The sequence below is a fragment of the Nematolebias whitei genome, chromosome 21 (genome assembly GCF_014905685.2).
Source record: "Nematolebias whitei isolate Nwh7 chromosome 21, NemWhi1, whole genome shotgun sequence".
Lineage (NCBI taxonomy): Eukaryota > Metazoa > Chordata > Actinopteri > Cyprinodontiformes > Rivulidae > Nematolebias > Nematolebias whitei.
The window spans coordinates 29,406,900-29,432,673 of NC_056518.1; the positions used below are offsets into that span (position 1 = coordinate 29,406,900).

At 42.3% G+C, this 25,774-nt stretch overlaps 1 protein-coding gene across 1 annotated transcript in view; it reads right to left on the reverse strand.

Moving 5' to 3' along the window:
* The window catches only part of slc4a11 (solute carrier family 4 member 11), a 59,833-nt gene that overhangs the window by 29,819 nt on the left and 4,240 nt on the right, over window positions 1-25,774 (reverse strand). Inside the window, exons 2-5 of the mRNA XM_037695458.1 lie at window positions 17,375-17,425; window positions 13,414-13,530; window positions 7,783-7,826; window positions 3,514-3,742 (exon numbers count right to left, since the gene is read on the reverse strand). Of these exons, the coding sequence (XP_037551386.1) occupies window positions 3,514-3,742; window positions 7,783-7,826; window positions 13,414-13,530; window positions 17,375-17,408 (424 nt within the window). The 5' untranslated portion in view covers window positions 17,409-17,425. The remainder of the gene's footprint in view (window positions 1-3,513; window positions 3,743-7,782; window positions 7,827-13,413; window positions 13,531-17,374; window positions 17,426-25,774) is intronic.

Consider the following 25,774-nt stretch of genomic DNA (forward strand, 5'->3'; position numbering starts at 1 on the left):
TAAGTACGTACTAGATATATACAAGTATATATTAGGTAAGTATTAGGTACTTACTGGGCACATTACCAGGTAAATACTGGGTAAATATTGAGTCACTACCAGTTAAGTACTAGGTCATGCTGATAATTATGTACTGAGCATATTACCAAGTAAGTACCAGGTAAATTCTAAGTAAGTACTAGATACAAGTATATATCAGGTAAGTATTGGGTACTTACCAGGTAGATTACCAATTAAGTACTGGGTATGTACTGAGTAACTACCAGGTTGTACTAGGATACAAAGGATATTATATAGTTGGTATTTGCTGGGCTGCAATATATTGTACCATAATATATTTGTATATACTAATAAAACAATTATGTCCCCACTGTTTATCCTAATTTTTTACATATTTTTTATCTAGTAAAATATTTAAAATTCAAACGACTGAGTCTGCAGGTAATCTGTCACCCCGGGACAGGTATGTGGTGCTGGGGGGGGGGTTCTGCAATCATTTGATGACTCGGTAGATGAACCCGGTCCTGAGCGTCGACAGGAACACAAACGACACACTAACGATGAGCGGGTGGAGACGTGGAGCACTGATTACAGCCTCACGGGGCTGACGCTGACATTTCCATTCAATTAGCACAGCTTACCGTCATCAAAGAAAACGAAACTTTGAGACTTGTCTGCATGTGAGGGGAGGGAGGGAGGGGGGAACCAAGAGGAGAAAGAGCTCAGTCATTTTTTCCCGTGCATTTTTAATTGATCTTTAAAAAAAAGCCATGTTAAAATATACACTTATGTTCTGGTTGGCCTGAATGTGTCTCTGCTGAACAGAAGCTTCATTTCCTGCCCTCCTTTAACTTATGAATATTAAACAACCCCCCCACCAAGAAAATACCACAACATCTCATCTGAGTCAGGCTGACAGAGATCTGACCTTTATTACAGTCCACAGGCTTTTATCAAAAACTGGATTTTATCTCTTGGTTTGTTTTTTGTGTGTAATTAAACCACAATGATCCGCCATTACTGCTGACTAGAACGCAGAGCGGTCCAGAACAGAAGTAGCTTTAAATTATACTTTTGTTATTGTGACAAAGATGTACACAGCAGTACTGCATACGGCCGTCAACAAGCTATTACACAGCAATCCATACGAATGGAACGGACAAGCAAAGACCTTGTATAACCGGTGACCTTGATTTGTGACCTTGAACTCAGAGCTGGGGTGACAAACATCACGACGTGCTGTGAGGTTCTTGAGCGGATCAGAAGTTATAGGCAGGGCAAACAAATTCTTGTTTTAACCTTGACCTTGATTTGCGACCTTGACTTGGTACGGTTGGACACAGACTGTGCCATGACTCGTCCGTCTGTCAACTGGAGTGTAAAAATGAGTTCATTTCAAATTCCTAAACTTGAAACGATCTCCACAGCTTTTGTTTTCTACCGACAGCTGATTCAGTCCAAACATCACAACGAGCACCTCTGACAGAATCTCCATCTTCTACCTCTGATCTGTAGAGGAAACAGGTCCAGGATAGAAACCGAGACCTCCCTCCCTCTAGAAACTCCCCAGCACCTCCTGGGGGACCCCAAGGAGTTCCCACCAGACAAGATACAGAATTCCTCCAGAGAGTTCTGGCTCGAACCTGGAAACCCAAAGGGAGGCATCCTGATCAGACCAGCCACCTCAGCCGACTCCTTTTGATGCGGAGGAGCAGCTCCCCCCGGACGATGGAGCTCCTCACCCTCTCTCTAAGGCTGAGCCCCCCCCACCCCCACCCCCCAATGAAGGAAGCTCATTTCAGCTGCTTGGATCCAGGATCTGGTTCTTTTCTGTCCAGATCCAAACCTCAAGACCACAGGAGAGGGCTGGAACGTACAGACCAGTGAATCCAGAGCTTTGCTTTTAGACTTGACGTTTTCTTCACCACGACAGACCAAAGCAACGCCCTCATTACTCAAAATAAGGGCCCCAATCCATGGATCCATCTCAAAGCTTTTATATATATAAATAAAATAAAATTCATGCACAGCATCAACTGCAGGATGTTTGCACTGCTCCTGGTTCTCTGAACCAGTAAAACAGCCCAGTGGCCCCAGAAGCCAACCATTCTACTCAAGTTGGAGCAGGACTAATTATCATTCCGGGTCCTCGTGTTTTTCTTTTATGTAATTCTCCCTTCTTCTCGGCGCCGGCTCTAATCTCGCCCTCCTCTTTATCTCACGGCTGTATATTACGCCTCAAATGAAGCGGTCCTCTCGCCAGCTGTAATATCCCTCTGTGGAGGAACGAGCGCAGATATGACAAAAATTAATACCTCGACAGATATTTCTCGTTGATAACATACTTGAGTGTAATATGAACAGAGGAGGAGCCTTTGTTCCTGCACTCAGCGCCGAATAAAGCACTCGTCTGTGAATTCACGCTGGAAATCTGGGCTTTCTGATTCTGACTGTGATCCATCAAAAGATTGAGCTACAACAAAACGAGAAATATCTGAGAACCCACGGCGTCTTTTTTCAAAAACGTAAACTTAAAGAAGAAGTGCAACATCATGATGCAGTTTTGGTGTCAGAGAGACATTTGAGAAGTGTCATTTATCACCTGGTGGGGCTGAGCAGGTGGGCACAACCATCATAAGAGCAGACCAACAAACAAGGACGCATTTCACCTCAACACGCTCCGAAAGAGTTAAAAATGCCACCAAATGGACATTTAATCCTATTATTCCAACAAAAACAAACTAACTAAAAATCTTTATTGTCCCCCGTTGCGGAGTGAAGTGGAGAATTGGAAATGCCTTCCATCATCAGAAAAATCACTACTGAAAATTGGGTTGCCACATTAAAATCCAAGATGGCCGTCACCATGAATACATGTAAGCAGCCCACTGATACCATTAGAGGAAACTATGCTTTCTAGTCTTCATATTGCTTAAAATTATTGTTTCCTCAAATGATTGGGGTGGCCAAAGATTAATTTATGGGGCCAAGGCCACCACTGGCCCCCCTGGCTCCACTCGCCAGAATCCATCACTCGGTGCTCCCTCTGCTCTTCAACACAGTAACTTCTGCACTTGAATATCTGACAACAAAAATATTCAGGTCGACTTCATTCTCCGTTCACTTCCAGTCCAGAAAAACACTCATCTCCAAAACAAACATTCACTAATCAAACCCCTCAGAGAGCGGAGGACATCAGTGTTTCTTCCGTTCAAGTTTAAGGGCTGAACGTCAGACAATGTCCAAAATTATCATACCAGCTGAGTTGAGCTCGTTCCGGAGCAACCTGTTTATATCATCTACCCAGAATGCACTGCAACATCTACATGTCAGTTTTTTAAAAGCTAACCCTTCAGTATTTTTACAGTCTTTATTTATAGCTGAGAATAAGATCCATTGTTCCAACTAGAAGGAGACCCCTTTAAGAGAGACATGCCAAGCTAACGCTAACATCTTAATTATTTGATTTTATTGTTTTTATTTTCCGTGCTCGTCCCCGGCGGCGCTGCTTACCGTTCACCTCCTGAGCGCCTGCGTCTGTGAAAAGCATGCTCATCACCTCCTCAAAGTTGCAGCTGGGCTCACAGACCAGGCTGTCCTGGCCCACGTGGTGCAGCATTCTCTTCAGGACGTCGTCCAGCGAAGCGGCCGTCTCGTCCAGCAGTATGCTCGCCCTGGCCAGGAAGCCGTCCAGGTCCCGGTGAGCCCGGACCTCCTCCTCAAAGTTCATGAGCTTCACGTACTGCGGGTCAGAACCAGAAGTTAGGGCTTCAAGTTGGTAAGAAAACTGGATCACCACCTCGTATAATTGGATTTTTGTCCCGCTCAGATTACAATGAAAGGAGAAAATAAAGTCCACCCTCTTTCAGTTCTGGGGTTGAGGACAGAAGCCCGATCTGGTCTTTACCGGGTTCTTAAATCCTTCAAATCTGACCTCAAGAAAACTAAAAACAACAGATTCAACAGAGTCGTTGTTAATAAAACAAAAAGTTAAAGCTGTGAGTGAAGAGCTGATTATCCAGCGCTTCAAGAACCTCCTCCAGCACCAGAACCCTCAGTGGGTTTCTGTAGGACTTCATCAGTCTCTCTCATGTTGTGGAGGACCTTTGGCCCACTCTTCTTTCCATCATTTCACTCAGGTTGAGGTTCTGGACTCTGGACACTTGCAGCACCTTGGTTCGGTTCTTTCCAACCTGTTCTGTTGTAGATCAGCTGCTGTGTTTGGGATCACGGTTCTGTTGGACCCAGTTTAGTCCAAGTTTCAGCTGTTGGACTGATGGATTCATCTGACTCCAGAACCCTTTAATCTACAGAGTAATTCCTGGTCCACTCAGTGACTGACAGGAGCCCAGACCATAAGCCCTCCACCACCGTGCCGACAGCTGGGAGGAGCCGTTTGCTGCAGTGCTTTCTGGGTAACATCTGCCCTCTGCTCTGGTTCTGGTCCAGAAGTCTTGTGGTTCTTTCAAATTAAAGTTTCCGAACCAAAATTGAGCTGCCATGTTGTTTTTAGAGAGAAGAGGTCATGACCTTTGACCCGCTGACTGTAGAGTCATTGTATGGTCTGACCTTCAGGGTGAATCTGCTGTGAAGACGATCAGCTGTCTGAAATGTTTCCCACGTGTGAATAATCTTTCTCTCTGCAGAACGATGGACCCTAAATGACCTTTGACCCCTCTGGGATTGGTCAGCTGCTTCTCTGAGGTCATTGCTGATGTTTTTCCATCTTGGCGTTGTGAAGCAGAAAGGCTGGACACAGTTTTTCCACTCTGTTTAGCGTTATGTTGAAAAAACAACGACTCTTTGTAATCTGTTGTGTTTTTGTTCACTTTAGGTTAGTTTTGACTCGACGTTAAAACGTTTAGGACCTTAACTTTTTTCCTCACTCAATGAACTTTACAAAAAATAAAAACAAATTAACTTTTGGCACCAAATTCTCCCAACAACAGAACAGAGTCACTGATTTAATCAAACAGAACTTGTGATGCGTCGCTGCCACTTCGAGACAAAAAAACAAAGAAGCAGACATGTGAGTTTTGGAGGTGCCAAGAATGGACCTTTAAATGAAGTTTATGTGCTGGTCAGGTTGACGGAAGTCATTTGGTGAAACTGGTCAAATACCAGTACTTCACTAGATTTCATCTGGTTTTTAGTGTAGTTCTGTCTTTAACGAGTTCATTAATTAAACAACGATCAAACTGAATTCGGCCCGGATGAGTGCTGGAGCTCTGATCGTAGACGTCAAACAGACGACGGGCTTCACTCCTCTGAGGTCCGAACGGTTCGAGCGAAGCGCTCCACGCAGACGGAATGAACAAAAAGTCCAAATGTGGCTCGATTAAAAGCCCAGAACCATTGATCCGTGCGACGACACAACTCTGCAAGTGGAACTCCTGCTGATCTTTTTAAACTAAAACAAGCACCGTGAAGAAAAGCCGAACGTCTGCAGGTCCTGGATCGTTTCTGGAAAAGAGCTGCATAAATGTGAGTCTTTTGCTCCCAAATCAAAGGACTAAAATTATAAAAATAAGATTAATTCATGGTTTTAGCCCCGTTAGCGTTGGTAAAGCTGCTAGCTGTTAGCATCTGTTTTGTTTTTTATATTTATGCAAACTTTAGTGATATTTGGGATTAAATACTGTGATTTCAAGGAGGTGCATTTTTTGCTTTTGTTTTCTGTCTCCGACTCGTCCTCGACAGTCACAGCTCAGGGATGTCAGGTCTCTCTTGTGACCTGTGAGTCCTCGAGGCTCAATGGGATTAGCGTGTCTAAATAAAAGCTGAATGAATGTGCTATCCTAAAGGAAGGAAGTTCTTTTATTTTGGTAGAAACTGACATTTTTGTTAATAAACAATTAGACAAATCACTCACTAACATCTGTCAGAATAAATGACAAGTTAAATCTCAGCAGGAGAAGATTCACTGTCTGCTCCTTCAGTTTTTGTTTAAAGACATTTTAACCAACTTTATTCAGATTTAAGTTGTTTTCTTGTTCATGAAGTCAAATTATAATCTTATAACATATAAAGTCGACAAACTGGAATCACTAATAGGTCTTTTATTTTTATTATTATTATTTTAGGAAGGTGGGGCTGATTTTTTTAAAATGCTAAATATGAAAACTGAAGAAGATGAAGGCGGAGGAGTCCCAGGTGGAACCTGAGCATGTCTTCACATGTGGAAAAAAAAAGACATAACATGTTTAGAATGTTTCCTAAATAAATTTAGAACAAAACAATGTAACCCCTGCAGAAAACAAAACACGAGTTTCCATCTATGAAAACTGTGTGACAGAAGTGCATGTGAAACAAGTTTTTATACATAACTGTGTGAGTTTGGCCCACAACATGGACTTCACATGTGGAAAAGCACATGTTCACATGTGAAATTAACAAGCAAAACACACGTGAAACATGTTTTAACCTCCTAAGACCCGAACTCTTGCATATGTGGATGCCAGGTCCTAGGAGGTTAAACATTTCTTCAGTGAAAATGTCAAGAAATAAAACTGAAACTTCAGATGTGGAAAATAACATATTTTCACATGTGAAAACCTTCTGAATACATGTGATATATGTGAAATGTATGTAAAACACATGTTTTAAACATGATCCCTGCGTAGGTTTGGGATAATAAAAACTTCACGAGAAAAATAAAAAAATATTCACATCAAATTTTGATAAATCAACGTACAAAAGCATGTGAAACGTTTTATAAATTTCCCATGTGAAATTAAACAATAATATCAATTTCATATGTGAAAAATGTTTTCACTTGTGAAAACGCTTTTTAACGATAATCTGAAATGTTATGTACATGTCCCAAACAAATTTAGAACAAAACAAACAGAAAAAAACACCTTGTACGGAAACAACTAAATTACCATGTGAAACATATTTTGCACATGTTCTGTTTGAGTTTGAGCAAAAGCATATTTATAACACATTTATTCACATGTGGAAAAGCAGGTTTGAGGTGAAACATGTTTGGAACATTTCTGGTGTGGAAAATAGAAAGAAGTAAACCTAAAACTTCACATGTGGAAAATTACATACTGGTATTTCCAAATGTGAAAACGCTTAGAATTAGCATGTGACATATGTGAATTTCATGTAAAACACATTTTAAACATGTTCCGTGTGTAGGGTTTGGAACAAATACTTCATATTTGGAAAAGTGTAGTTTTCACATGTCAAAACATGGTAAAAATGAAAAGTGTTGCACATTTCCCATGTGGCTATGGAAGGATAAAACAAACATTCATGTGGAAAATTACTTTTTCATATGTGAACATGCGCAAATTTATGCGAAATACACTTTTCATGTGGACTTGGAACAAAAGCAAACAAACGTGGGGTGGGGGGTGTGAATCAGTTTTAAACATGTGAAATTAAGATGAATTAACATGAAACATATGTGAAATGTGTTTTGGAGTGAAAACAAACATCAAATGTGAAAAATCTTTTCAGTGCAAAACATGATAAATAAACATGCAAATGTATTCGGCACATTTCCAGTGTGCAATTGAAGAAAAACACTTTTATTTGCTCATGTGAAACAAGTTTGGCGCATGTTTCTCATGTGGAATTGGAGCCATAAAAATAAACAAATTTCAAATGTGGAAAACATTTTCATATGTGAATTTGAAGTGAAATAGGTGGAAAATGTTTTGCAATTTTCTTCCATGTGGGCTTAATAGAAGAAAAAAAAAAACATGTGGAAATAAAAACATTTTCACATGTGAAAACCAAATGTTGTTTTGTTTGTTTGTTTGTGCTTACCCTTCTTGATGTGTTCAGCAACACACAGCCAGAGTCGTCGGCATCTGAAAAAAAAATAATAATAATTCTGCCATTTTCGGCTATTTGAAACCAAACGTGTTTACAAATTACAAATATTGGGCTAAAGTTTAGAGTGGTAGTAGCTGAGAGTAGTTCCTAGCTCACAACAGATTGTGATGATCTGTGTTTAAAAATTTTGCATTATCTGTTGGAGACTGTTAGCAAAATATCTCTTCAACCAGTAAAAGGATTTTAATACAACTTTCAGGAAGTAATCATTGGATGTACGTCTACAACTGTTACCACTTGACGTCAATCCATTTCAAGATGGCTGCCACAGCCAACCATTCTTAGCAAACACAAAATGTTTGTAACAGTCATTTTTACAGATATTAAGCTATAATTTGGTGCGGTAGTAGCTGAGAGTCATCCCCTACACATACTGTGACGGCTACAAACTGCAAACTTTGGGCAGTAACAGTTTGCGTCATTGAGTTTTGTCTGTTAGCTACCGTATTTTCCAGCGTATAAGTTGCAGGTTTTATTTTTCATAGATTTGCCAGTCCTGTTAATTATATACTTTTTTCCCCATAGTCATAACGCAATTTTTGACTGACGCTTTAAATGTTCCTTCATAGTGACATGAACCAGAGAAAAAATTACCATTTGCAGCCACTAGAGGCACGAGAGGGCCCTCTAGGCTTTTGACAACTACCGGTAGGCCTATATGTTGTTCCTGTACCGTTACCCCCGCTGCCAAACATCGACCATTAAAGTGCATTTATTAAGGAAAAAGTTAAACTGAGACACCTCTGTGCTATAACGTTGAGCAAACAAATATTTTTTTTAAGTGTTAATCTTGTTAAATTTCGAAGAACTGCAACAGCGAGTCCTCCCGTGTGCACTCCCATGGCTGCCAATCGATTTTTGGCACAACACCGGCCCACGTTTCCCATGGGTCAGCGGTGACGCATAATAAACGCGACATGTACTCCGAAGCAACTTATATGCCGGAAAATACGATAAATATCTCATGAACCACTGGATGAGTTTTATTGAAACTCTCAGGAAGTAATTAGAGGGTGATGGACTACTTCTGAGTAGGTTTTGGAGTCGGTACGATTGAAGATGGTCGCCGCAGCTTAGCGCCATTAGCAAACACAAAAATGGGTACAACTCGCTCAGTTTTACAGGTACTGAGCTGTAAACTGGTGTGGTAGTAGCTGAGGGTCATCCCAAACAAAGACTGAGCTCACATCTGTTGTTGAATTGTTCTGTTCCTTAAAGGAAGCTGCTCTCGTGCTCCTCCGGTTCTGGTGTCTTTAATTTCACGTACATCCACGTCTGTAAAGGGATTACTAATGAGGAGGAGAAGGAGACTTAAAAGCCGACTCGAGCATCACCGTTTGACACCCGCCCCCCCCTCAACAAGCAGAACACCCCACCAGCTCGGCTTCTCCTGAATCTGACATTTTATGCAAATCTGCAGCGAATAACGTTTTATATTTGCATGTAAAAAGCATTTCTAATAAACCGAACGTTTAATGAGTCTAAAAACTATGAAGGCACGCAGCCTGGTGGTGTTGGGGTGCTGGTGGGGGTGGGGGTGGGGGTAAAGCTTCTTTTAACAGTGATGAAGACATCACGATGTACGACTAGTGGAGATCGGGTGTTCTCAGGTGATGAGGCTTTAGCGCAGCTGAGACTCAAAAGTACCAAGGATTGGATTTTGGACAACTCGCCATCTTAGCGAGCCTGAACTCTCGTCTTGTTGCAACGGACATGCGTCCTGGATTCTCTCCATCTAACGGAGAAGATGGCCTGATCCCCTCCGGTCAGGGAGGGGGCTGCAGCCTCCAGGGGATCTTCAGAAATTCATCCAATCATCACCCCTCCATCTGATGAGTGTCTGAAAGTCGTCCAGGAGCGTTTCAGGATTTAGAGATCACAGAGCCGGGGTCTGAAACTGAGACTTTTTAAAAATTGCCTTACGTGGGGCTAAAAAAGTTTTACATCTGGAAGAGGTGGGGGTTGGTGAGGGAGGACTGATGACTCCTTTGTAGAAAACGTACGGGCTGTGAAAAATCAGCTCAGTTTTCAAAAATCACGGCCTTATTTCATGTGCATGGATGGCAAACCTGAAACTTAGGCCGTGCACACTACCGCAGCCGTCTTGGCCACTTTAATCTGGAGTAAGTTGTAGAAAAAAGAAGTTATCTATGAATAATATTTATTATTAGTTTGATTTTTGGGCCTGGACATTCAGGGCTGAAGAGATTTATAGCAGTTCTGCTCAAAATCTGAAGAAAACTAATTTAAGTCAGGTCTGAGACGCTTGCAACGACTATTGAGAGAAAATTTGTCGTACAACATCCTTGGAACATGCTCAAATTAAAAGCTTCAGACTCTCACGTGGAAACAGAACTCCCGGGAACATTGAGACATTTGAGACTTCCTCCTGAACGCCGTTCTTCGAGTCTGTTGGTGACGAGTTGGCAACACAAATGAGCGTTTTAACTTGGAATCAACGCTAAATTGTTCCTTCCAACATGACAGTTGGGTCAATATTCACCAGCTGTTCGTAAAGTGTAAATTATGTCACTGCAGGTTAGTCACAAGGTGTGTCAATCATGTCTCTCAATTTATTCTCATTTTATTTGCAGTTTTGTAAAGTTCACAAGGCAGAGCCCCTCGTTTGTCTCCAATCAGTCACAATTTAGTTTCATAAGTTGCCAACAGCTCTCAGGTTTGTCCCGCTTTCAGGGGCAAACTCAATTGAGAAGGTTTCAGGACTCCCACGACGACTCGGGGACTATTTTGAGAGCAGGTTTATTTTGCAAATCGTTTAAATCAAAGCAAAGCCTTAAAGCTCCCCACACCGCTTTGAGTATCTCGATAAGATAGAAAGGCGCTATACAACTACAGTCCATTTCAATGGTAAAATACTCAAAATCCTGTCAAAATTAACAAATTTTAACAGAAATTTAGAAGATATTGTCAGATCGTGGAAGGAGGCCCCTGAGGATCTCCTTAATCTGGTCATGTTCTCTTTTAAGGAGGCAGGGAGTGAGGACTTGGAAAAAGGTCAGTCCATTACCATAGTGGCAGTCAATGAGGAGATTAAAATGCATCTTTGTAGGAGGGTGCCAGGAGAAGATGAGTGTTTCCCATGATGCTGATGGTCATGATCATGGTTGGCACATCCCTTCAATGTCTCATAGAGGACTGGGACAAAACCTGTGGAGAGGCAGACCTCCTATGGATTGGTCGGCTTTTAAGGAATCGCACTTCGCCACCTACCTGGAAAGTTTACCCTAGGGTGTTGGAAGGGAAGCTCCGACTGATTGTTGAACCTTGGATCCAGGAGGAGTAAGGCTTCGGTCATAGTTGTGGAACAATAGACCAGATCTTAACCTTTAAGGGTGTGAAACTAGCAGGACTCTCCAGTCTACATGTGTTTTGTGGAATTGAAGAAGTTCTGTGATCGTGTTCCTTAAGGTCCCACAGGTTTCTCTTGAAAATGGGTCCTTGTGACTCAATGAGACAAACCTGTATAAATAAAGGTTGAATGAAAGGTGTCCTGTTGGACATGGGAACCTCTGGGTGATGATTGCTCTGTTTTGCAGATGATGTGGTGTCTTCAGGTCATGGTCTTTGGCAGGGTGATTCAGAGACAGGATTGCTCAGCTTCTTTATGTCGGAGGCCATGGTTCTCAGCTGGAAAAAGGTGGAATGCTCATTGTGAGTTGGGCATGAGTCTCTAGAAGTCTTGCTCATGACTAACGATATGAAGAAGATGGGCCGATGGAACGGAGCTTCATCCGAGTCATGGGGATGTTGGTCCAGTCTGTTGTGCCGATGAATGCCTGATTTATTGGTCTAGCAACGTCCCAATCTTCAGCTGTGGTCAAGAGGTTTAGATCCCAACTGAAAGAATGAGATCCTGGATCCAAGCGGCTGAAATAAGCTTCTGGTTCTTGCTGAATGATAAATGTTCCTTAAAAGAATCCAAACTTCATTCATTTTTCCTCACACCTTGGTGCATTTGTCAACAATTGGAGGGCAGAATTGGAAGTTTCCTTACAAGTGTGGTTGGTGCACAAAGTGGGCGAAGCAGCACAGACCTGTTGGCTTTGCTGTCAGACTTCTCAACTGACTACGTCACTATTTCAAGCTAAAAAAAACAGCCGATCTTAAACTTTGCAGCTGACATGTTATTGTTGGCACCTGTGCAGACGACACCTTGGTGTATAACCCCAGAAGCAGGAGAACTTCCATTAGTATAAATGTGTTGAAGATGTTGTTTAATTTAACACGACAAACATCTGGTCTTCACCAGGTCCTACAAATAGAAAAACACAATCTGACATGAACACATTAGACTGTTTTCAGCTCAAACATCTCATTGAACCATTTTTTGTGACAACAGCTTGAAGGAAATGACGCCAGTGTGACCTTACAGGGAACTTTATTTCCCAGTTTCTGAATGTCTCTGGCTAATGGGGTTTGGTTTGTTTCGCCTCCACATGCCACGGAGTCAGGAGACACGCTGCATGTCAGTATGTCCATGAGTTTATTAAATCACACCGACTGGGGTAAACTTTTATCAAAGCAACTGAGATGCAGCCACGCACCAAAACGGAAGATGGTACTTCACTTATTTTTCAAGTTATGTTCATAACATGCACAGACAGACGAAAGGCGTCTTCAGTTCCTCTTTGCTTTGCAATAAGGGAAATTAAAGCAGACCTCTGAAAAGAAAGAAGAAAGTTTTCCTTTAAACTTGACATTCACAGAACCTGATCTGGATCTCCTGTTTGTGCCTCGGGGTCGGTTCATACGGAGCATGAGCCAAAGTGACGTGGTCACCTGTCACATCTAACTCCTTCCTTCCCTACAGGTGCTGCACTTGTCCCGTTGCCAGGGCAACAACAACCTGAAAACCAGCTGGGTCAGTATCACGATGGACTCCCTGATCAGACTGATGAAAGAGAAAAACTTAAAAGCTCAAAAGTTAGTGAAGGTTTTTCCAAAAATCATAAAATTAAATATACAAAAACCCCTTTTCAGTTGTCTGTGACTCGTTTGAACTCCACTGTGACAGGACTGAGTTTTCTCACTCGTTTCACCAAAAATCCCAGAGAGTTCGATGGAGAAATGGCTCTAAAAATTTCTTGCAAATCATCTGAAATCCGAACAAAAGCAGTAGTGCGCGGCTCTCGATTGAGCTGCATGTTGTGATGAATAATAATTTTTTTTTTTTTTAAAAGCTGCAGAGTGACTACTAGAAATTGTAGTGGAAACCGAACAAAATATTAGTAAGAGTGCTTTGATGCCAACATATTGGTTTTTGAAGAGGAATATGCCCATCTTTTATTTTTAAACTTAACTCCAGAAGATTAAATTTATCAACCTTGGGGTTAAGTGGATGATGGCTGCTTTTCGTACCCAGACGATGACCAAATCTCCAAAAGGAAAATTTGGTCTCGTCACAACCTTATTTTCTTCAGTACCTCTCACTCCCTCCTTAAATATCTCTCTCTCTCCTTAAATCTCTCTCTCTATCTCTACATCTCTATCTCTATATATTTCTCTATATCTCTCCATCTCTCTTTCTCTCTATGTTCTGACCTGTTCCAGGGCTGATCTGGTTGTCGTAGAGGTGGATGTCGTCTCCGCAGGAGATCGGTAGGTCCTGTCCCTCCTCTCGACCCTCGCTGCCCTCCTCTTGCTCCGCCTCCCGCTGCTCTGGGAACACAACGGCACAGGGTCACTGGGTACCTGGCCTAGCATGGAACTCAAAACACTTGGGTATACTTGGAACACTTTGCTTTGGATCGCAGGTACACTCTATCTGTCTGGTGTTCTCACAGCTTTATTAAAGACAGAATCACTTCTTGTTGTAAGGAAGGATGGACAGATAGACAGATGGATGGACGGACGGACGGATGGATGGAGGTGAATGGATGGATGGATGAATGGATGAATGTATTTATGGATGGATGGATGAATGGATTTATGGATGGAGGTGGATAGATGGATGAATGGATGGAGGTGGGTGGCTGGCCGGGTGGGTAGATGGATAGAAAAAGTCCATTTCTGTTGAACGTTTGTGGTTCTGTGTGTAATCAGGAGGTATTTTAAGGACATCAGGCATCATCCTGGTTCTGTCCTCCTGACTCTGTGGACCTTTAAATCACATCCTGCAGTAACCACGGCGGTCCCAAGCACCGTCCAGGGATCACGATGACGCAACAAGATCACCTCAGACCGTTTACCGCTGACCTTATCTGTGTTTCCCCTTCTGTTCCGTCAGGATCATCCATCAGCATTCGACATGAGGTGAACGGCCTGCGTTCCTCTGACAAACAGCTGGGGTCTGACATTCAAACCACCTTCAGAGCAGCAGCAGGAACCGCACGATGGGTGCACCTAAAATATCACTGATCGGCTCTGAGATCGAACTTCCAGTAAGCATTTATTTTGATCCTTTCTTAAATTCAAAATACAAAGAAGCCGAGGATACCGCACACGCAACATGGAGCAGAGGGATGAAGTGTACTCCGTGAGGAAACGCTTAATGATTGATGCACATCTGCAGGGAGCTGGGACAAACTCCCACTCAGAAGCATCATGCACCAATAAAACGTTTCAAACTTTACTGCTTTGTTTTATGGAAGGGCATCAAACACAACTGCCTTTTAAAAGATAAACTCAGTGTTCGGTGCCTGAAAAATGTCCTCAATCTTCTTTAACTGATGTTTCATCCTTTAACATTTGGAAAAAGACTCTTCGATGTGGTCAGAGGTCTCCATCCACTCATTAATTTGAGTTTTTAATTATTTATTTGAATCATTCTTTTCCCAGAATGGAATGATTGAACAAGCTGCATCGATGGTGTTTAAAAAACAAGAAGTGGGAGCACAAGTTCAAACTTGTTATGAACTTTCTTTAAATTCACAAAGGAGCCAATAATACGTCTTAGGTTGTATCTAGCTGGACTGTAACTTTGGGACCAGTTGGAGATTCAAAATGGTAAGAAAAAAATAATTTTGCATTGAGTTCACACTAGAGGTGCACCATTGTAGTTTTCTGGCCGAACGCCAATTTCTAAAAAGTCTGACCTGCCCATTCCGATTTTGGCCGATACCAATTTTGTTTTATAAGCGACACTGTCATGTGTTATAAGGTCACAATGTACTTTCAATTTTCCCATATCCTAAAAACAATACAAACTTGTTTTAACTGGCCATGGAGGTAGTGCTCCAAAATATAAATGAAGTATAGACAATTGTTGTTAAAACTACAAAAAATTAAGAAAATCAGGGCCCCTAGTTCTTACAGAATTCAGGCCAGTTTTAGAAAATCAGTTTGTTTTCCTGTACGTGGCCTGGTTTGGTGGTTCGAACAGCACCATGGTCCCAAACCCACATCAGAACTGGTTTCTGGTTGGTCAAATCAGGCTAACGTTTAGCTTCTGTAACAGCCTTCCCAAAGCCCTGGCCTCTACTCAAATGATAATTTGTGGACAGATTAAAAGCTGAGTCCACTCCTCCAGAAAAGAGAGGTCAGACATCAGAATATTGTTGGAGACAAGAAGTCTGTGGTGCACTATTTACCCAAATACTAGTGGGAGTATATGGATAAATTTGAGCCTGTTTTCGTTAGAAAATATAGATTTACATGCTAACACGGTTCCCTCCCTCATTGGCATGTGTGACGTGGAGCATTTAGCTTCCAGACAAACGTTTCCTAACGAACCCCTACGACGACAGCAGTGGGTAATGCTCACATCCCAGCGATAATGTAATTGCGTTTGTGTTTTGATGACAGACAGCTCAGATGAGCTGCAGCAGAAGGCCTTCTGTGGCTCTGTTGAATGATTTGGTATCATACAGAAGGGGAATAATTAGCTGAGGGAGACGGGGACATCCAGCGCGAGTGTATTCCATCTCCTCGGCTTCGGAAGCACAAACTAATTGGAAGCCTCTCTTTGGCTTGAAGGTAATGAAACTGCTGTGAGAACACGGCTGATTATTTCTGTTCAAACTCTGCAGAGTGAGAGAGCTGGGAGGCGTTCTGTGTCCGAGCTGCAGTAAACTACGAGGAAACCTTGGCAGGAACAAAAAAAATACAGAAAACAGAGCAGAATGAACTAAAGGACTGAGTTTGTTATGGCTCCTCGGACTGACCAAGACTTTCAGATGAAAGACAAAATGTTTCAATAAAAAGAAACTGTCCAGAGGACCTGACTTAACTTTGTTAAGCACTTGGGTAACAGTTCCTGCTTTAAATATATACATATATACAGGTGGTGGTCATAAAATTAGAATATCATGAAAAAGTTGATTTATTTCAGTAATTCCATTCAAAAAGTGAAACTTTTGTCCCTACAGTATTATATTAATTCATTACACACAGACTGATATATTTCACATGTGTATTTCTTTTAATGTTGTTGATTATAACTGACAACTGATGAAAACTCCAAATTCAGTGTCTCAGAAAATTAGAATATTGTGAAAAGGTTCAATATTGAAGACACCTGGTGCCACAGTGTAATCAGCTAATTAACTCAAAACACCTGCAAAGTCCTTTAAATGGTCTCTCAGTCTAGTTCTGTAGGCTGCACAATCATGGGGAAGACTGCTGACTGGACAGTTGTCCAAAAGACGATCATTGACATGTTGCACAAGGAGGGCAAGACACAAAAGGTCGTTGCTAAAGAGGCTGGCTGTTCACAGAGCTCTGTGTTTAAGCACATCAATAGAGAGGCGAAGGAAAGGAAACGATGTGGTAGAAAAAAAGTGTACAAGCAATAGGGATAACCGCACCGAGGATGGTGAAACAAAACCTGCCAAAATGTGAGGGAGATTCACAAAGAGTTGACAGCAGCTGGAGTTGGTGCTTCAAGAACCACCATGCACAGACATATGCAAGACATGGGTTTCAGCTGTCCCATTCCTTGTGTCAAGCCACTCTTGAACAAGAGACAGCATCAGAAGTGTCTCGTCTGGGACTGCTGCTGAGTGGTCCAAAGTTATGTTCTCTGATGAAAGTACATTTTGCATTTTTTGGGGGGAAATCAAGGTCCCAAAGTCTGGAGGAAGAGAGGAGAAGCACAGAATCCACGTTGCTTGAGGTCCAGTGTCAAGTTTCCACAGTCAGTGATGGTTTGGGTTACCACATCATCTGCTGTTGTTGGCCCACTGTGGTTTTTGAGGTCCAAGGTCAACATAGCCATCTACCAGGAAGTTTTAGCACTTCATGCTTCCTGCTGCTGACCATCTTTAAGGAGATGCAGATTTAATTTTCCAACAGGACTTGGTACCTGCACACAGTGCCAAAGCTACCAGTACCTGGTTTAAGGACCTGTGTGTAATGAATTAATATAATATACAAGTTTCACTTTTTGAATGGAGTTACTGAGATAAATAAACTTTTTCATCATATTCTAATTTTATGACCAGCATCTGTAAATAAATCTGACTTGACTCGTTAGACTTTTCTACCTGGATTAGTGGGCATGAACCAAGACATCTTTAAAGAAAGTGTTTGTTATGATTTGTGATGAACAGGCTAACAGACTCACCCATTTCTTGAAAAAAGTATCCGTTCTTGGACATCCCAGATGGAGGAGCCTCTGCAAGAGCAAACCAGAAAAAAATTATTTAAAAAAATGTATTCAATCAAAAAGTAAAAATGGGAATACAACGGCAAAATCAGCTTCTAAAAAGTAACTGATAATAAAAATGAGTTTAAAGAGAAGATTTAAAAGCAGCTAAGTAGGACGCCTGTCTAACGAGCTAAGGCAATTCCTTCCATAGTCTTGGCCACACCGCGCACAGGCCCGGTCCCCTTGGAGCTCACACCTCGTCTTTGGTCCAGTCAGGAGCAGCAGACCCAAAAATAAGATAAGCAAGGGTATGAAAGGTAGGAGAGGCAGAAAGGTAAGGAGAGGACAGACCATTTAGAGAATCAAAATGCCAAGAAATCATGCAGAAAAACTGGGTTGTCACTTTTAGACAGGACTATTGTAATTCTTTATTATATGGGCGTCCATAAATCTCTTTAAAAAGTTTTCAGTTGATCCAAAATGCTGCTGGTGTTCTGCTGAGTGTCAGGAGAGATCAGGTTTTTCCAGTTTTAGCTTCTCTCCATCGGCTCCCTGTCAAATTCAGAATAGAATTCAAAATCTTCACAATTTAAAATCTTGCTTCCAACATGCAAAGCTCCCAACAATCAAGATCCACCTTACATTAAAGATCTTATTCTTCCATATTTTCCTGACAGAGCACTTCACTCTCAGACTGCCGGTTTACTTGCGGTTCAAAGAATTTTGAAAACAAGAATTGGACGCATCAGGCTCCTCACTTGTGGAACCAACTTCTAGTTTCTCTCCGTGAAGATGACACATTGTCTACTTTTAAGAAATCTTTCCTTTTTATGGTAAATGGCACATGTATAGCACTTTTAAGTCTTATCAAGATACTCAAAGTACTTTACAACACATTCCGTGCCTCATTTATCCATTCATACAGCACTCTACTAGATCTCTACAAAGCTAATCTGAATCTATAGAGAACAACCAGTGTTTTATCACATTCCTCACCGAAGGGACACACATCGGAGGCAATGGTTCAGTGTCTTGCCCAGGGACACTTCAGCATGTGACTGCTTGTAGAATCAAACTCCCAACTCTTGCATTGGAGGATGACTGCTCTAACCACTCAGCCACAGTCACCCTTATTAATAAATTGATTTATTACTATAGGATTGATAAATCCTATAGTTGGGGTCGGCTTGGGTTAACTGAGCTACCCTTTAGATCTGCCACAACAGGCTTGGACTACAGGAGGAAAAATTGATCACATCTCTTCACTCTGCTGCATATCATCATCAAAAGATTCAGAGAATCTGGAACAATCGCTGTGCGTAAGGGTCAAGGCCGTAAAACTCTACTGGATGCTCGTGATCTCCGGGCCCTTAAACGTCACTGCACCTCAAACAGGAATGTCACTGTCAAGGAAATAACAGAATGGGCTCAGGAATACTTCCAGAAAGCATTGTCAGTGAACACAATCTACCGTGCCATCGCCGTTGCCAGCTGAAACTCTACAGTGCAAAGAGGAAGCCATTTCTAAGCAAGCTCCACAAGCTCAGACGTTTGCACTGGGCCAGGGGTCATTTAAAATAGAGTGTGGCAAAATGGAAGACTGTTCTGTGGTCAGATGAATCACGATTTGAAGTTCTTTATGGAACACTGGGACGCCATGTCATCCGGACCAGAGAGGACAAGGATAGCCCAAGTTGTTATCAACGCTCCGTTCATAAGCCTGCATCACTGATGGTATGGGGTTGCATGAGCGCTTGTGGCATGGGCAGCTTGCATGTCTGGAAAGGCACCATTAATGCAGAGAACTATGTTCAGGTTCTAGAACAACATATGCTCCCATCTAGACGTCATCTCTTTCAGGGAAGACCCTGCATTTTTCCACACGATAATGCCAGACCACATTCTGCAGCAATCACAACATCATGGCTACGTAGGAGAAGGATCCGGGTACTGAAATGGCCAGCCTGCAGTCCAGATCTTTCACCTATAGAGAACATTTGGTGCATCATAAAGAGGAAGGTGCGACAAAGAAGGCCCAAGACGATTGAACAGTTAGAGGCCTGTATTAGACATGAATGGGAGAGCATTCCTATTTCTACACTTGAGAAACTGGTCTCCTCTGTCCCCAGACGTCTGTTGAGTGTTGTAAGAAGAAGGGGGGATGCCACACAGTGGTAAAAATGGACTTGTCCCAACTTTTTTGGGATTTGTTGACGCCCTGAAATTTGGAAACAACAGATTTTTCCATTAAAATGATACATTCTCCCAGTTTAAACTTTTGATCTGTGGTTAGTGTTCTATTCTGAATAAAATATTAGATGTTGGCACCTCCACATCATTGCATTCAGTTTTTATTCACAATTTGTTTAGTGTCCCAACTTTTTTGGAATCCGGTTTGTACATATTTAAACCAAACACCCCACCATTTGAGGAAACTATGTGTTCGAGTTTTTATATTACAATACAACTTTATTTATAAAGCACTTCACACTTGGGCTGCTGTTACGTCGTATTGTTTTACATTACAAGTGTTTAGCATATATCTTAATTTATATCTGAGCTCCTTATATGCGGTTTCTTTTTATAATTTATATTTTTGCTATTGTTTGGGTGTAACTGTGACCCTGAGTACATAAATTCGTTCCACCTCATGTACCACGTGATGGAAATGACAATAAAATTGACTTGAACTTTAAAAACAACACCATATTGCTTAAAAGTTTATATTCCTTGCCAAGATGGGGTAGAGGCAGGGCAGCCGACTCGAAAGTCCCAGGTTCGATCCCCAGTCATTGCACATCTTGTGGTGTCTCTGAGCAGCACACCCCATCCCCAATTGCTCCCTGGACGCTTTCAATAGCTGCTCACTGCTCCACCTGGCATGAATGGATTAAATGCAGAGAGCCAATTTTGCCATTGTATGGGAACATACAATGATGACAGCACACACATTATTATTATTATGATTGAGGTGGCTGAAGATTAATCTATGGAGGTCAAGACCACCATTTCCCCTCCTCCAGCTCCACCACTGCACCTGTTGGAGGATAAAACTGCTCCTTCCTCTCTCCAGGGTTCGTCACTCTGCGTTTCCTCGGATAAGAAAAATAAAGAAAAACCTCCCTCTGTTCTTCTCCACAGTGTGTCTCCTACACTTGAATATCTTGACCAAAAAACATTCAGGTTTATACTTCATTCTCTGTTCAGTTCAAATCCAGAAAAAGACTCATCTCCAAAACATTCACTGTTCAGATCCCTCAGAGACGGAGGGCATCATGGTGCCACTCGTTCTAATAAAGTTTAAACTGCTTTTGTTCCTCCTCTGTTCTGTAAAGACATGTCCTCTCGTCAGTTAGTCAGGAGGACAAATGCCAGAGACAGCAGGAGGGACGGACCCTGGTATTTACAGGAGAGGCAAGGTTGAAATTAAACGAGGCCCCCGCTGCGTTTGTGGGGGGATCTACCAGAACCGGGCCTTTTGTTCGTTAATTGTGCCTCTGGGCTCCGACGGCACTGAGGGAAACCCTCCAGTTCCTGTTAGAGGACACACGGTCTGCACTCAGTTAGAGAGCGGGCCCACATTTGGCCTTTATTTGGGTTTTTAATACTCCAAAGGAATTCTGGGTCGGGACGTTAACTACAGACACGCTGTGAATGGTAAAATGAGCGGTTCTGTTTGCCAGGAGGACTCTTTGGTTTCATGGAATGACTTCAGATCCAGTTAAACCGAGGCTTCAGGTAACAGTGGCCCATGGCAGCTGATCAGGACAAACCAGGACCGGGACTTCTTCCACATGTGGTTCTGAATCAGATGAAAGATGTTTTTCAGAGCGACCTCTGTATGAACAGGTCTCATTTCATCAGTGAGGTGGGGGTGTGCATGTGGCTCAATCTAAATATTGATAATATTGAAACAAACGTTGTTAAAGCTCAGATCTCTGCACGTCTTCAGCTCCAGGACAGAAGTCCAGCTGCTTTGTCTTTTTATGTCCCTCGTCACGTCCGTCCAACACGTGAGCATAGGTTGAAAAATAAGTCAAGGACCGACTTTCTATAATAATAAGCATCTACGAGTAAGAATTAAGAAAATTTGGTTGCCATGTTAAAATCCAAAATGGCCACCGCCATATATACAAGTAAACCATCCACTTTTCTTTCCAAAACATTTCTTTCCATTTTCTAGAATTTGTTTTGGACTTGTGTCGTCCTCTTGTCTCAAACCCGGCTCCTGAAACTCAAACCACATTCATTGTTGGGCTTATTTTTCTCTTGTTACCACGGAAACGGATGATGTGCTTCTCCGTGGTGGTAACAGTCCAGATGAAAAGTTAAAAACAGGCAAACACGAGCTCTTAGCAGTCCCTGATATTTCTGAGGCGACGTTTTAATCAAACGATGAAAAGAGAAGTCGCTCAGCTCGACTGGAACTCATCAGAACTGCCACAAGGTCAAAGTTTGATCTCGTCTTCATCCAGATCAGGTTTAACGTCACATTTTTTTCAGATGATTCCTGCTGCGTTTAGACAAAACTAACGATGCAAAAATAAAACAAAAATTAATTTGGCTGCTTTCTTCAGCAGATTGTTTTGTCTTTATTTAAAACGATTTCAAGAGGTTTTGCCAAAAGAGCAAATGATGGAGATGAGAAACGACGCAAAGGGCATCGCTTCAGGTGACGAGACACTTGTCCCCGTGCCACCTGATGTCCAACGAGCATCCTCGACACACCACACAGTGCGTGTGTGTGTAAAAACAAAATCACCTTGTGTTGAGAAATGACAGCTGCAGCCATTTTAAAGCAACACAATCTCATGATCATGTCAAGTTGTCAAATTTATTTATAAAGCACATTTAAAACAGCAGCTGCTACCAAAGTGATTAACCATAAGATGAAGGCAGTAAATCAAAGAAAGAGAATAATAAGATGTAATTAAAATAATCAAAACAAAAACATAAATGAGAATGAATTAAATGGAAGTCATATTTTGTTAAACGTCAGTGAAAACAGGTGTTTTTATGAGAGATTTAAAGGCAGGGAGTGAAGTGGCCTGCCTCATGTTGAGGGGTAGATTGTTTCAAAGTTTACGGCCCATGACTGAAAATCTCGACCTCCTCTGAGCTTCATCCTTAAAGTCAGTGTCTAAAACCATCCCGAGATTTGTAACAGACTGCTTCAGATATGGCTCAAGGGAGTCATGGTTAACAGGAAGATACAGCAGTAGAGTTCTAAACACAATGATTGTTGAAACTCAAGAAGTTTGAAGCCGTCCATGCCTTAATGTCATAAAGACATTTTAACAGAGGGTGGATTGTGAATGAACTATTTGGTTTAAAGGGCAGATAAATCTGACAATCATCGGCATGGCAATGAAACAAAAGACCGTGTTTCCTCAGAATAGACCCCAAGGGCAGCAGATACAATGAAAACAGAAGGAGTCCAAGAATAGAGTCTTGCGGGACCCCGCAGGAAAGAGGCAATGAAGCAGATAAACTATTGCCAACATTAACACAAAAACTCATGTTGCTTAGATAAGAACTGAACCATTCTAATGCTGCACCAGTAATCCCAAGCCAGTGTTTTAACCGTGATGGATACTGTGGTCAACAGTGTAAAAAAAAAAAAAACAGTCAAGTGACATCTGAAAGCTCAGGGTTAGCAGCTGAAAACTGGTCTGAAGAGGGCTGAAGGTGGTGGCTCGATGGCCTGATACGAGTTGGTGTCTCCAAATTGTGAAATTAGAAACTGTTTTTTGCAGTTTCACTAAAATGGTTTGAAGAGTGTTGTGTTTGCAACATGACCAGGGAAAGGTCATTTTCAGCAGCCAGTTGTTGAAGATCACAAGAAAGATTCTTCACACAGAAAATATTTCAGACAGCAGATTCACCCTGAAGGTCAGACCGTGCAGTGAGCTCCGTCTCAGACTACAAGCCTCAGTCAGCAGGTCAAAGGTCATGGTCTCTTCAGTTTAAAAACAACATGGTGGGACAAACTATTTTAGCCTCAAGATTTCTGGACCAGAACCAGAGCAGAGGACAGATGTTTACCCAGAATGCACTGCAGCAAACAGCTCCTCCCAGCTGTCAGCACGGTGGTGGAGGGCTAAAGGTTTGGGCTCCTGTCAGTCGCTGAGTGGACCAGGAACTCCTCTGTAGACCAAAGGGTTCTGGAGTCCAATGAGTCCATCTATCCAACAGCTGAAGCTTGGACTGAACTGGGTCCAACAGAACCATGATCCCAAACACAGCAGCTGATAAATTAAAGGTAAATATGTTAAAAAAAAGTCACAGCGCCCTTCTCCTGATCGAGCTGAACGTTTTGATAAAAGAACGATCAGTAAAGAGAGTCTGCAGAATTACGGTAATTAAGAATACAAAAATAAAAACATACATAAAAAAAATAATAAAAAAACTCAGTGTAAACGCTGAGTCAGTGTTCATCTGATAAACCCGAGGCTCAACCAGACGCCAAAACTAAAAGCATATGGACGCTCCGTGACTGCATCAGATGACAAGCAGAGAGTCTGAAGCCATTAAAAGACCTCGGTCCTGCTGCACCTCTGTGCGTTTCCTGATTTCCGACTGGTCCTCCGCTCTGATGTCTGCAGACAGCCCGTTTCACCTCAGAGGGATTAACGATGGTGTTGATCCAGCTGCTGCCGGTCCTCTCATGGTTCTGGTCATTTCTGCAGCGTCGTGACTGAGGTTAGCACAGGAACACGCTCCACTTTAAACCACACACTCGCAACCGTTTCATCATTTCCCTTTCTTACTGCCCTCTCACCGCCTATTAATCCGTCTTATTTTCAATTTCCCTATCTTTCCATCTCATTTCCTTTGGATCTTTAATATTCCTGAACAGAGACAGTCAGGTAGATGAGGCCTGCCTGCTGCAGCAGACGCTCCTCGTTGTGTTTTACACACCATTATCATCATCACTGCAGAAATCAGCTGCCTCAGTTTTCATGAAAACGAGGGAATAAAACTGAAGAAACACTCGAGCGCATGGGGATCCCTGCTAATTGCTTCTCTCCTTCTGGTTTGATTAAAGCAGGGAAGTGGTCGTGACACGACCGCTCTGCACGGCTGTGAGGCGCAGCATCGCCCTGCAGAACACAAACTGAACCGTAATAAGGCCGAGGAAGAGCCGGCACAGCAGCTGCTTCAGGCTGGACCTGCTGCTTATCAGAGGGAAGCCCAGACTCTCATCTCTCCAGCCCAGCTCCTCCTGGGGCCAGAGAGGAGATATAATCTCTCCAGAGAGTTCTGGGTCTGCCCCGGGGTGTCTCCCATGAAGGAGATGCCCAGAAAACCTCCAGGGGCTGTTGGACACTTAAGAGCAACTTGAAATTGTAAAAAGAGTTCTGAATACAGCACATTATGTACCTGTCGACAAACAGTTATACAGGAATCTATAGCAAAGCCCACACAAACAAAGGCCTTGAATGACCTTTGACCTTGATATGTGACCTTGAAGCTGAGGTGATGAAAAGACAACACGGTGTCCAGTAGTGGTACAAATGTGTATAAAGTGTGAATAAAATATCTTGAGAGGGTCAGAAGTTATGAGCGAGACAAAATAACACATTTAGAAATGATTAACTTTGAGTCGACTCAATTCAAAATGGCCGCCACAACAAATCAGACTTAGGAAACACAGAAACAGCTGCAACAATTTCATTCTAAAGATGTTGAGCTCAGATTTGGAGCTTTGAAAAAAACCATTCACGCACTTTGTTTTTTACAACTTTATCCCTGACCTGCATGGTGTGTTCCTTGGTCTTCATGATGCTGTTGGATCACCATGTTGTAATGATGACCTTGATTTGTGACCTTGAAACTGGGGAGATGCAGGGATTATGTGACAAGCTGTCTACTGGTCCAATTATCTTCCGCGGTTCAGATTTACGGGCAGGACGAAAGGTTGTTTATGGACAAGCAGACGGATGGACAGATGGACAAATGGACAGAGCTTAACATATTATATCAGTCTTTCGACAGACGTATGAAAAAAAACAGATATTTTTTATGGTGATTAGGAGCCACCACCCACAAAGCTCCATCACTTTGAATCTCAATGATCGAGCCACAACAGTGATCGAGCCACAACAGTGTCAACTCAGCTAATGTGTTGGGAATGACTCTCAGCTACTACCACACCTAAACTTAGCTTACCGTTTGTAAAACCAGCTGATTTACTCTCAGCAGCGGTTGATAAATATGTGCAGGTCGTATGGATAATACCTGACAGGTGAACTTCTGCAGGAACAGATGGCTTCCATGTAAACCGTCTGAATGTGTGGCCGACCTGTCATGCCTCATGCAAAGAGGGTTTTATAATGGTGTGTGTGTGTGTGTGTGTGTGTGTGTGTGTGTGTG